This window comes from Lutjanus erythropterus, chromosome 10 (genome assembly GCF_056507025.1).
Source record: "Lutjanus erythropterus isolate fLutEry1 chromosome 10, fLutEry1.hap2, whole genome shotgun sequence".
Classification (NCBI taxonomy): domain Eukaryota; kingdom Metazoa; phylum Chordata; class Actinopteri; order Lutjaniformes; family Lutjanidae; genus Lutjanus; species Lutjanus erythropterus.
The window spans coordinates 25,864,233-25,877,656 of record NC_139326.1 but is presented as its reverse complement, the minus strand read 5'-3'; the positions used below and the strand labels follow the sequence as shown (position 1 = coordinate 25,877,656).

The 13,424-nt window shown below is 38.7% G+C and overlaps 1 protein-coding gene across 1 annotated transcript in view; it reads right to left on the bottom strand.

The window, feature by feature from the left end:
• The window catches only part of pdlim5a (PDZ and LIM domain 5a), an 83,376-nt gene that overhangs the window by 33,658 nt on the left and 36,294 nt on the right, over positions 1–13,424 (bottom strand). Inside the window, exon 4 of the mRNA XM_084728792.1 lies at positions 514–553. Coding sequence (XP_084584918.1) covers positions 514–553 — 40 coding nt within the window. The remainder of the gene's footprint in view (positions 1–513; positions 554–13,424) is intronic.

The window sequence follows — 13,424 nt, the reverse complement described above, 5'->3', positions numbered from 1 at the left end:
CTGCCACTTTGATTAAACAGTAAACAATAATTAAGAAAAGAATTAATTAAAATATTAAGACCATAAAATGCATCTAACAGAGCTAGACATCAGTACTCAATACCTTTAAAAGTATTGATTGAAATAACTCAGTATTAAGTAGTGTCAAAACTTCTCCACGATACTGCATTCAATCCTTTTGGTACCATGATCTAGAAAAAAATGACTATTATTTGTTTTCCTCACAAGCGTTCTTCACAAAGAAGAACCCCCACAAAAAGGTACCAAATAAAGTTCTCTAATGGTATCTGTATCAGTCTAAGGCTATTAGTATTTGTACAGGTATCATCATTTTTTAAACGATACCCAGCCCTAGTATCTAACAAGTCAGAATCAGATGTTTCACCTGGTGTATCTTGCCTTAATTGAACAGTAATATTTATGATTTTGTTGTACCTATAACCAGACATGCTGTGCACTCAAGTGTATATACTTTTCTGTTCTTTCAGTGACATGCTGTAAGACAAACAGTACCTTTGGTGCCACAGGAGGAGGTTTGGGAACACTGGAGGCCCTGGAAAGAGAAAGTGCATGAGTTATGATTGCTCAACCATCATTATTCTCCATTTCAATATTTTCTCTGAAAAATGTCTGTTTTTAATATCTCAAAAAGAAGTCTTATTATGGATTTAAGTGGCTGTTAGCCAACACAGTGAGGGTAAAATAGCACAGCTTTTCAAAAGCACACTTACTGATATTTATAGAGCCATTCAAAACTGCTAAGACCAGACTGTAAAACTGTAAGATCTTACCACGGTTGAGAGAAACTGTGGTTATGGTGAATTATGACTAAACTTGAGCTCTCTTCTCTCAGCATAAAAAAAACAACATGAAGAAGTTTCTGTCATCAGCTGCGACAGAATCCAAAAACTATGAAACTCAAGTTGCTAGGGATTAAAACTGTGGTCTCTTTCAATGTATGTGTGCTTTTGACGGCAGCTGTTTTTAGTCTGTTTAAAGGTTCATATCCATCTGATACTGTTGGTGTTTGATACTCTTGATGCCAGTTTGAGCCATGAGCTCCCATAAAGGTCATCTGAGGAACATGCAACTGCAACTATCCACACTGATAAATTTACTCTGAAGTGATATTACCTTTATTTATTCTAATGTGAATTTTAATTAAACATATATTAGATATTTTTTCATCTGTTTATGGCATTCCTAGTTTACCCAGCTGGTTTAAGGTATTTAAAAGGACAATGCATTATTGAGTCACATTAATATGAGTCACATTGCTGCTTCAAAATGGTGAATTCCCTCAATAACAACAGCAACAAATTAACACACATGGAACACATGAATGTAACTCAAATGGTTCGTCAGAGCATCACAACATTGTTGAGTGTGATATGAAGGAGAAAAATACACAAGTTAACATAAATGAAAGGTTAAATAAACCGTGTAGTAACTGAAGACGTGTGAATGTCAGCAGCCCTGCATTCCTTTCAGAACGGCCCTTCCAGAAACTTCCTCAGGGAGGTTCATGTCCTTCACCTCCGTAAATTTGAACTGACAGCCTTGTAGTAGCTAGAAGCACATCAGCGTACAGATACAGCTACTCGTACGCTTGGCCGTACCCTCTCTGCCTCTTATTGCTCAGTAGTCTTGGTTTGTCAACAGTGTCCTGATCTCGCCATCATGTTCCTTCAACATGAGACGTGAGATCTTTAAATGATATTAACACCAGAAGCACAAGAACATCATGCCATAAAATTAATCCAGGGCTCTCCTGACCTGCCTCAGCAACAGTTCAGGGAAACAGTCTAATTTCTATTTTTAGCAGTCACATGACAACTCACATCATACCTGTGAATTCTGGATATAATTCTCTGGGAGAAATTGCTTGGTGTACTTCCCATGTCCCACCAAGAGGACAAGCAAAGTTTAAAGGACATATAAACAGGTTTAGGCTAAATATGTGTAAGGACTTTACAGCCTTGAAGTAAGCCTCCCTGTCTATTGCTCCCAGAATGCTGTACTGATAAATTACTCTGAGATATGGATGGTTAAAGATGGTTATGGTTTGACAGTCATAGTAAAGAAAATTGGATTACATACTGCCTTAACAGAATGCCTTGACGGCTCAAGTACTTTTGTTGCCTAAACCTGACCAAACTGCCCTCAAAAACTGACAATAACAAAAAGAAAAATGAAAATTATAAGTTAATTAAGTCTACAAATAATAAGTCAAAATTTATTTTTGGTTTCCCTTGGGATCCTAACCCTGACCTGTAACTCCTGATTCCACTAGATACATCACAACTGTGCCAAAGTTTTTATTTGTCCTCCACGCGGCTGCATGCCCCACCAGCAGCTTTTCAAAATCAGAGCGTTTTGCCTGCCTGATTTTATTGACTTGCTCAGATTTTGTTAAATTGGTCATTTTTCTGGCTTAAGAAAGAATATTTTAACTATTATCACATTTTTTTGGATGCTGGAACAAAGAAAAAATTACTCAGGAGTCCCTGATCGCATGTACATGTCCAAAAATTTTGGACATCTCTGTTTCACCTGACTTCCTAAAGCCTTTCTGGCAGAAAGCCCTGAAGACTAAATTCTCCCAATACCTGAGCAGTCCCTGTGGGCTTCCTTGGACACATGATACTGTCAACAGTCTAACAAGTACCCAATCAGCATAACACCAAAGTATTCATTGACATCAGAGCTGATCTGAGCACAGCAATGATCTCACTTGCGCAACCAAAGGCATGGACATGTGTGAGGCACATAGAGTATGAGGGAGACCACCAGGGTATCAAGTAGGTATTTCAAACATGTCACCGTCATCCCTGTGCGCTGTAGCCTCGATTACACTGCAGCTATAACTGGAAACAGCAACGTGGAAATGTGTTGGGGTCATATGGTGAGAGGGAGGAAAAAAAGTGAATGAGAAGCAGAGTTTAATTTAACTCAGAGGCTCTCCAAACCTTTTCTCTGGGGATTTTCACAGTCAAAGGTAATTTTAGGCTCCTAAACAAGCAACCTGCTGTTTTATTAAAGGTTTTAATGTTTCTGGGACTTGGAATGACCTTGGGAGAACTTATGAGAACTGCTACGTTCCAAGTTGATCTTCCTAGTAGCTGTCAGCATCAACTGAGCCTTAAAGAAAGTGGTTTGAAAAATTGTGTTTATACTGATTTGGCTGTATATCGTATAACCAACCAATTTTTTCATCTTGATAACTGCCAAATAAAGATATGTCACGGCATAGGCTTTTATTTGCATATTGTAGAAAATCAAAAAATATCACTTTTGCAAACCCCAACAAAATCTGGTCTAAATGTGAATGTTCAATCAATGTCTTCAAACAGTTTGTGGAAAAAACTTTTGCTTTTGAACCTATTCTGAATGTGTTTTCACTGGTGAGCAGAGTATGGTAATTTAAAAAAAAAAAAATGTCTTTCAACAGAAAAAAGCACAATGGGTTAAAGCAGAGAAACAACAGGACATTACACCGCCATATCAAACACTTGGCGACAGGAAAGTTTCTCCATAGCTCAAATGTTTGAGGGTCAGAGTGTAAGTGGATGCAATAAAGACACTGACAGTGTGACGGTGACAAACATGACACATGTTAAATGTCTACCTCCTGCACGCCACATGGAAACATTTGCTGGACTGTACATGTATACATTTGTGTGTTTAATGTGATTGGTTGTTTAGGAGCAGCTGGTAAAAAAACGTGTCTCTGTTCTCCGTGTTTCCATTAGTAACTCTGCATGTTGCATGTTACTGTCAGGCTCTGCGTGTCTGTGCTTCTTCTACTCTGCTTCATGTTCGTGGAGTGGAAGTTTTATATTATATTGCGATTGGTCTGTTCGTGTAACTGTGAGTTTCCCCAGCAATTCTTTGTGGTGACAGCTATTTTGGATTTTGCTTTGATACCTCACCACATCCGAGTGCATGCTGTGGTTACAGTGGTGGTTCTTAAACATTTTTCCATATTTTGTTAAGTACGGTAATATTTATTCTACTTCTTTTTCTGTTTGGTCATCAGGGTTTGCGTGAGTATAAAACATTCTGCATGTTTGCTTAGTTTCCTTGGTCTGATTGTTAATGTTTTCCTAATAAATTATTTTTTGGGGAGATACAAAAGCTCTTGTATAACACTGTCAACATGCTTTCATGGGGTATCACATTTTCTCTGTTTTGTTTCCACTCTCTTCAACAATTTTCCTCTTTTGGAATTTACAGGGAATTAATAAAACAGCAAGACATCTTCAAACAAAATTAAAATAATGCCATGCAGCCCTGCAGTAAATACTGTAAACTGCCTGTTGTAAAACTGTAGCGATTTCAACACTGGATGTCAATATTTGAGTCAATTTTGTGTGGTTTTGAATTGCATTTTATAGTGTAGCCTTCCTGTTATTTTCCATCATTCTGTGGATTTTTATCTCCATCTCCTCGTCTGTATACTGCACTGTTCAAGCAGGAGAACAAGGGCCACACTGTTCTATAAAATGTTTAATTTTCTTGTCAAGTCTTCTTTCCAACAACCTATTCTGTTTTAAAGTGCCTCCATATATCAACTTTATGCTGCTTCGAGTCTTTTTACAGTTTCCCCTGCATTTGTGCATCACAGTAAATTGATCTGTCATGAAGAGGAGGCTGCCACCTCTTCTTCATCTGCTCTCAAATCATCCGTGGCCTCGCGGCTGTTCTATGTTCTCAGTTGTGCATTTGTGTTTAATCTCTCCGGTCTATTCTTACTCGAGTGAGATCACTGACCGATGTTTCCAGGGCTGTGCCCCGACACGCCATCAGCATCACCAGCAAGCAACCAGCCATACTGAATCAATAAGAGATTGTTGCCTGTATGTGTGTGATTTTATGTCTGGAAAGGTGGGAGTAGTTTAGGTGGAGGTGACGCTGACTGGGGTTTGTTAGTAACACCGGAATAACACACTCTGCACCATACAAACACAAATACAGCCACACACATGAAAATAAGCACACACATTTAAACTATACATGTCTGAAGGAATTTTACAAGTGGAAGTGATTCTGTCACACAATGTCTTCATGTGTGTGACCTTTCATAAAGTCATGCCATTTTGTTTACTCGAATACAACATACTACATGCATGCATACATATAGCTCTTTGCAATTGTACCTGTATGTCCAAATATTTGGGCCTCATGCATGAATGTTCTCTAGTTTTCTTTCAGAGAAATATAAGAAAATCATAGGTGGGATTCATGAAAAGTGTGCTGGTAATGTCTGTGTTTTTTTTTTTTACCTGAATATGTTGATTTATTGCATTTGAGCTTAAACTGGATGCATGATGCAGGAAATTTGCCATTAGCATATAGAAATAGCTCAATCAATCCATCTAGGGGCAAAAAAAACCTAAGTGCGGTATGCAAACCACAAACCAACAAGCCACTGACATTTGACAGACGATTTCAAACTGAGACAAAAGAAGAAAAGAAAGGGAAAGGAAACTTTCAACGCACTGTTTGGTTGCAATGTACAACCTCACTGCTATATGCTATTTAATTTTGCATGGTGCCCTTTTAACAGCTACACACACATCGTTGTATTTCAGAATAAAGCAGTTCCTAATGAAGTGTGCTGCGATTTGAATGACAGAATCATTAAAAGGGGTGAACAAACAAAGCCTGGCTAAAATACACCCACACAAACACATGCACACACACACACACACACACACACACACACACACACACACATTGATGCTTTACACAGGGTGTGGTGACAGCAACTGACGGGTTGACCCAGGAAAAGTTACAGGGTGGTGCAATAACACAGACTATAAGGACCAGTTTATACACTCTGCAGCATCTACACCTGCAAATCTGACTCACTCACTCAGAGTAGACGCAGTACATGTATCCAGGTCTATTTTTAGATTAACTGCACCTTGGATGTTTCTGAATATTATATTAGTGAAAAACTTAAACTTGATCGTCACAGTGATAGATGTCTTGTTTTTCTTTACCAGAGCTCTACTTAGGTCGTGTTCCAGTCTGTTTTTTTAATGAGCTGAGATTTTATCTCAGATTTGCACCTAATTTGTCTTGGTGAGACATTTTTTGGCAGTTCTTGCATGTTTTAGTGGTGACTGTTGCATTCCTGCCCAGCACAAATGGGAATGATTTTATCCAAATAAAGTCAAAACACTTTAAGCCAATATTAAATAAAACCAACGTTTGAAAAATCAGGTGATCCTTAAATTTGTCATTTTTGAAATCATTCAAACTCAGCTTTTGTTCTTTCTTTTTCCCTTCCTTCTTTCTAACTTTAAGTAGTAGCACAACATAGCAGAATGATGGAAAATACAGTGGAGAAGAGCCAAAATGATGCTGTGATAAGATATGCCTTTGTGTGTCTGTGCATCTGTGTGTGTTAATGATGTAACTTTGATAAGATCACACTTATCTTTCCTTTCCCAAAGGATCCAGCAACAGACATGATTCACATTGAGGGAGACACTTCCTCCCTCCCTGTGTAAATCAGGGACTTTAGCAGCCTGATTTATGTGCAGGCACAACTGCGCCCCACAGAACCATTAACTTAAAACATGGCTTTAACTTTGTTTTTTCAGTCCTAACTAATAAAAATGTTATTTTCCTCTTTTTTTCTCTTCTCACCTCTTTTCCTTTTTTTAAAAAAATTCCACCTCTACACCTTTCCATCCTTCTCTGTTAGCTCGCCTCCTCTCCTTTCCTACTCCTTCCTGTCTTTCACTGCTTTTTTTCCTCTTTCCCGGGGATGAGGTCACTGTTTTTTAAACAAAAGTGATAATGGTAATTGAAACAAAGCCCTCTAAAATGTATGCAGTCGTCATTCCCGAAGGTGGGACACACACTCTGAGCCCTTATATATTTATTTCTTCTTCTGTGCCTTATTAGGAAAAAGGGGAAAGTGGAGTGGAGTGGGCTGCTGTGGTTTCGGGGTTTTTTGTAATTTTACGTTAAACTGAAGCAGACAGACCAGCGTGACCAGGAGGAGAATGCCAGGGCACCGAGTAAGAACAGAGTGACTGGCAGAATTATTGCCATGTGTGGTTCAGCCTTTGGGTGTCAACAGTAAGTAAGAGCGTGTATGTGTGTAGTGGTGGTCAGTGTAGGCTGTTCTTAGTACCGACAAAGTCAAAGAGAGAAAGACAGATGATGAGAGGACAAAGACCGTAACTTCTGATTTCACTAGCTGGTGTAACATTCCTTGGCTGGTGTGATTAAATCCAAAAACAACTGTGTGATTTCTCTGCTATTTCAAGACCATGGTGTGAGTTTATCAAGAACCGGCCTTTAAATAGATCTGGAAGTTGAGTCTGCCTCCCTTTATCAGTCCTCACACTGGGCAAGACCATAAGAGACAGGGGTCACCCACAGATCACAAGTACTGTAGGTCTGTGTGTTGTGTGTGTGTGTGTGTGTGAGAGAGAGAGAGAGAGAGAGAGAGATAGAGCTTCATGCCCATGTCTATTTATCTGTGTGTGCATGTGTGTGTGTATGTGATCCTCCCTATTCCTTATCCACTACCTCCCTGCACAGAGGCCTCGACAGGCCTTTCAGCTGAGTATGACATCACATGAGAGCCTTAAAAGAAGCTTTGATGCTGACCAGACCAAAGGAACAAGATATGTTAAAACAAGAGTGGTTTCACTACAAAAACATGAGTCAGTTAAATCAACTATGTGGAAATTCGAAGTATGTTGTGGACAATCACAGTCACAGGCAGAAGAAAAACTTCCATTGTTGAATTTCTTCTGTCAGCAATTGTGTTTTCTTTGTTTTTTCTCATTCAAGGAAAGCCCAGGTTATCAAATACCTTTGACACTTTGTCACACTCCTCTGTTTTTCATACACACGCACAAGATTCCCTTTACTGTCAGTATGAGACGCACCAGGCTTTCAAGGCACTGCAAAGCCATCCGCATCAGGTATCAGATTTTGCCATTTTGGGGCTTAAGAAAAGCATGGGGCACTCCACATCCCCCTGTTCTCACAATTTTCCCACCCTTGAATAAATAATAAAAGAAAAGAATAAACTTTTATCGATGGTGGAATGCATTGGATAAATTGAGGATTCTCACAGTCAGAAAAGTTGTTGCTCTTAAGCCTGTTGCAGCAGATACTTCTGTATCTCTTGCCAGACTGCAGCAGAGCAGGCTGTGGCCTGGGTAGGAATTTCCTTTTATTGTCTTTCTACTTCTACCTCTTTTTTCAGCACCGCCCAGGTAGCTTTGCATCATTTTTCAACAATCTGTACACTACAACAACCTATGTGTTACATGAATTGTCAACTGTCTTTCTGAATTATTTCTGCAGATGTGCAATAAGATCATGGTATAGTCCAAGCTAGTTAAAAAAAAAAAAAAAATCTTAACCATAAGTTTATGACCTAAAGCAACTGACAACCTTTGCCTGACAGTAAGTTCCCCCTTAGATGTAGTATAAAGAGCCAGAAAGTCTACATTGTGGGAGGTGGGTGGACAAACACAGGACTTTCATCCAGGGGGCTGAGGTTCATGTCCTGTGTGAAACCAAAATTCAATGTTATCAAAACTTTTAAGTTGCATAACATTATGTGCGCACTTCACATAACATATTTTAAATCAAACAAAGATATTGTCTCAGTAGTTTGGGGGCTTTAACCTAAACACACTGCAACCATTTCACAATGTTAACTGTGTATTAAAAAGGCTTTTTTGTCAGCATCACATATAGACACTAAAAAGTACCTTGTGCATCAATATGAGACACCTTGGGATAAGAACGAGTTGGGAAGCTACACATCATGTTGGCCATGTTGGAAAAGAGGGGTTTTGTTATATATTTGTTGTAATATTTGTGCTTCTTTTTCCCCTGCCGTAGATCAATATGGCTAGACAAAAAGCCTGAGGGTACAAAACCACTGTGGTTTTCATGAAAAGAGGCTCTTGCACTTCTCTCTGCCTCTTGTCTGTTTATCTGATGGGAAGTTTGTACTCAATACCGACTTGGCCTGACCTAGAACCCAGCTTTTTCACATTCAGGTCAATATCTCTATTGTATGGTAGGTTTTAAGATAGCTATTCTGGAAGGAGTAAAATGCCTAAACATGCAGTATAGCCGCTGTGTTTTTTGTGGTAACATAGCAACAAACAAGCACATTTTATAGTGGCTCACTTTCTAACACAAACACACAGCGGTGGATTGGTACCCTGAGGAGTCTTAAAAGCAGAGCATGAGAGGAAACAGGCACATTAAGTTAAACCCAACCAGGGTAGGAGAAAGGAGGCAATGTCTCCAAAAGCCTGCTGGTCAGCAGCACTGCATCAAACTTCCCCAACAGAGAACAGGAGCGGGGGGAGAAGCACTTCTGTAACTTAAGCCCCATTTACACTGGACAAAAACCCCTCTAACACCCACAAACATCTGGCTTTTGTCTTCAGTGGGAAAGGGTACAATCTGCATTCATTCCCAGGTGACATGGATATTTATTGGCTCTAGCTTCGATCAGCAGTGATAGGTTATGTACTGCAATTCTTTTGCCCCTTTTCCATAGACATGCGCTGTTTGGTGTGTATTTAACTGATCCACACTTGTCTTGAGTTGAGCAAGTGTAAATCGTGAAAAAACAGTCTATTTATTCTCTTTATCTAAAAGCTTTTATTTTGAAGCAGCAAATTCAGGAAATGTTGGATTTTCATCTGCAGTAGCTTAACACAACTGCAATTCAGTTGAAACCAAACATGAAACAGTGAAACATAGCAGGTACCTGAAAGTACAAACAGCAACGCAGGAGAGAAACTCAACTTCAAACCACAGAGATTCACTTAGAAGCTAGAAAAATACTGAGAGCTGAACACATTATAAAAAAGGCCTTTTTCTCTTCTCTCCTGCACAGACATGAAGCTTTCCCTTGCACATTAGAAAAAAAAAAAAAAAAGCCAAACAGGTCTACTGGCAATGGGAAAGGATTTAATCAACTATTTTTTAGCAGGTTTAGCCGCATTTAAAAACCTGCAAATACACATGTATTTTGGTGTACAGTTTAATACTCACCAATTAGGACCAATTACACCTCATTTAACCTGACTAAATAAAGTTTATAAAACAAAAAGAATCGTATGAAAATAGATTACGAGCATAGAAATAAATATATCAGGCACAGCAAGTGGAACATAGTGCTGCTATAGATATTTTTTAGTTTGGATATGTAAAGTCCATTAAAATGCAAGTAGAAGGGGTTGAGAAGACATATGTTTTAGACAAAAAGCAGTAAAATATTGTAATTGTATACGTTATATGGAAATCTTTTATGACATCCATGAAGGAGAATTACTGCTTTAACACATACATCCAGTGGCACAGCAAATTTCACATAATTTAAGGTCATAAAATGGATGAACAGTCTCTGTACTTTTAGAGCATGTAATTCTTCTTAGATGTTTTCCAGCATTCATAAAAGTGATTTTATGCAACACTACATTCATGCAAATTTATATCTTTTAAAGGCAGAGAACAGATGTTTTCTTTTTTATGTGAAACAATAATGCAACTGTTTGGTTTGACTGTGGTGTCTATAGGAGTAAGTAAGTCTGAATGTCTGCACCGTCTCTGGAGTCATAGGGCAGTAAAACAGTAGATGGGAGGACTGGAGTCCCATGTTGTCTTTTCAGATCTAATTTAAACTTTTACAGCTTTGTTTCACAGCAGACTGACCAAGAAGTAAAAACTGTACATATAAACAGAGGAGCTCACATGGAGGTGCTAAGACAGACTCACAGAGACAGGACAGACACAAACACATTTAGGCAGACAGGCACACACTAGGGCTGAGACTACTGACTATTTTCACTGTTGATTAAAATATTGATTATTTTCTTGATTGATTCTTAGTTGTTTAGTCTATAAAATGTATAAAAAAATAAAAAAATACTGAAAAATGTCAGTGTTTCCTAAATCCCAAGATGACGTCCTCACATGTCTTGCTTTGTCCATAACCCAAAGTTTACTGTCAGAGTTGATAAAATATTCACATTTAAGAAGCTGGAATCAATCAGAGAAAAAAAAGAAAAGAAAAACAATTTAAACTCATAAATCAAGATTATCAAAATAGCCGGTGTTTAATTTAATACTTAACACCCAACTAACAACACACAAATCCCCACATTTTCCCACAATATTCTTCTTGCAACACAACCTGGCATGTTTAAAGCATTTTTCACTCATTGTTAATGACTCTTGACCTAAAAATAGCCTCCCATTCCTCTGTGAACACTTCATGGCAACTCCCAAACTAAGCACTGCCATCATCGTTTAAGAGATTTAAAGTGTAACTGAAAAAACTAATGACTCCATGGACCCTAATTGGGGTGTGTGCCAGTCTGTTTGCAAGAGACATACTACATTTCCACAGTGCAAACACACCATGTATAGAAATCACAAAACGGAGATTTCTTTCTCATTGCAGTTGATAGCTGACAAACACACTATGACAATCTTGACCAAAACCAGACAACCTGAGGAGCAGAGCAACACCAGACTGATCCCCAGAGCAAATCAGGGTTTATCAAAGTCATGTCAGTGCTGTCAAACGTATTTAAAGTTCGTCCTAAAGTGTATTTCTGAAATTACACAACACAGGTTAAACCCAACACAGCCAAATCCCCGGTGTGATTTCATGAGACTCAGATGAAGATCGCATTGTTTGAACTGTGGGTCCTCGCTGGCAGAAGGAGTGTAGGAATCTCTGCCTTGGAGGCAAACTCAGTGCATGCTGGGGCTCTATAAGGGAAACCAGTGGTGCAGGGGGGCCCAAACTGGATGAGGACATCCACATAATTCTTGGGGGGCCCAAATGGGATGAATTACAATAGAGTTTCAAGATTAACTGGCCTTCAGTGCTCTGTTTTGTCTGATCTATCCAACACTGAACTGTGGTCTCAAATTATTAGTACTTATGTACTTATGTACTTACTACATCAACACTGTGCATTAATCAGGAGAATAAACAGTGGAATAATGAAGGGTACAAAACTACTTAAAATGTGTACTTGATGTGAGTGAGAAAGTGAGTTTTATTGTCTTATAATTTTTGTGCTGACTACTTTACAGTTTCTTTTTTTGTCTCTCTTTGGCAGCTCACAGTTTCTTTTGTAAGGCAGCAAAAACAGAAACAACACAGTACATCAAACAGAAGAAAGAGAGACAGACTAAAGAGACAGCCCTCCAGCTGGGTCCAGCACACAGCTCTGAGACAGCCTGCCCATCAAAATGATCCACAGCTGGACCAGGAAGTGTTTTCCATATTCAACATCTGGCCTTAGGGCTGTTGAGAGGGTTATGGATATCAATGTGCGTCAGTATCACTCAGAGAGATCCAATCACAGAGATGCCAGATTTATTGGATTGTTTTTATTTTCTTCATAATGTTTCATCTTGTATTTTTTTTTTTATTCTCTGTTCCGTGTAAAGCTTTCAGGTTTTGTTTATCTGGCCCATCTCTTGCTTTGTTTCTCTCTCTGGCTCTTTCATTAAAGTAGTTAATGTAGGCAGTTCAGGCCAAAGTCAGAACTACATTTTTCCTTGCCTGTAGTGCTGTTTATTCATTTAAATTGTTTTGGTGCGAGTTCCTGAGTTTTGGAGATAGCAGCCACAGAGATGTCTGTCTTCTCTTGAATATAACAAAAATTGATGGCTCTCGGCATGAGGTGCACAAGGACATAAAAAAAATCATTTGAAAAACTAAACAGCAACGTCTCTTTCCAGAAATTATTCACATTACTCAAGATAATCCCCTTACCTTGTTGTGAACAACTTTATGTGGTAATTTTCTTTTCGTATTACATCGACCAACCATATTGCTGCACAGAAGAAAGCAGGATATCACTCAAGGACGAGAGACTGGTGCTTGTGTCAGCTAAGATATAAACGTAAATGGCATCCTTCTTGGCTGAGCTGTAACATTAGCCTCATTGAGCTAGCTAGCATGGTGATACCGTTGGTGGGTGTAGTTTGGTAGAAAGAAAATAGTTCCTACATAAAACTACTCACAATAAGGTCTGGGGATTATCTTGAGTAACTGGGTCATTATTTCTGGTAGACAAATGTAGTTTCTGGTGCTTTGAGCACCGCATACCGAGTTTAGTTTTACTAACTGGTCACTTACAAATGTTATAATACTTAAACCAAAGGAAACACTTTTCTTGAAAGCCATAAAAGTGTTAGATAAAAACTTAGTAACATACTGGAAAAACATATTTTGTTGAGGTTTGAGAATGTTAAAAACTTCAAATATGCTTGCTTTACGTCAGGCTTTGCATGGACTAACCCCACCTCCTCTAAATGAATCCATTAAATAAACAGCTGACAGTGGCATTGTGACCTGGGTCGCCACTAGAGGGGACAGTGAGGTATCACAT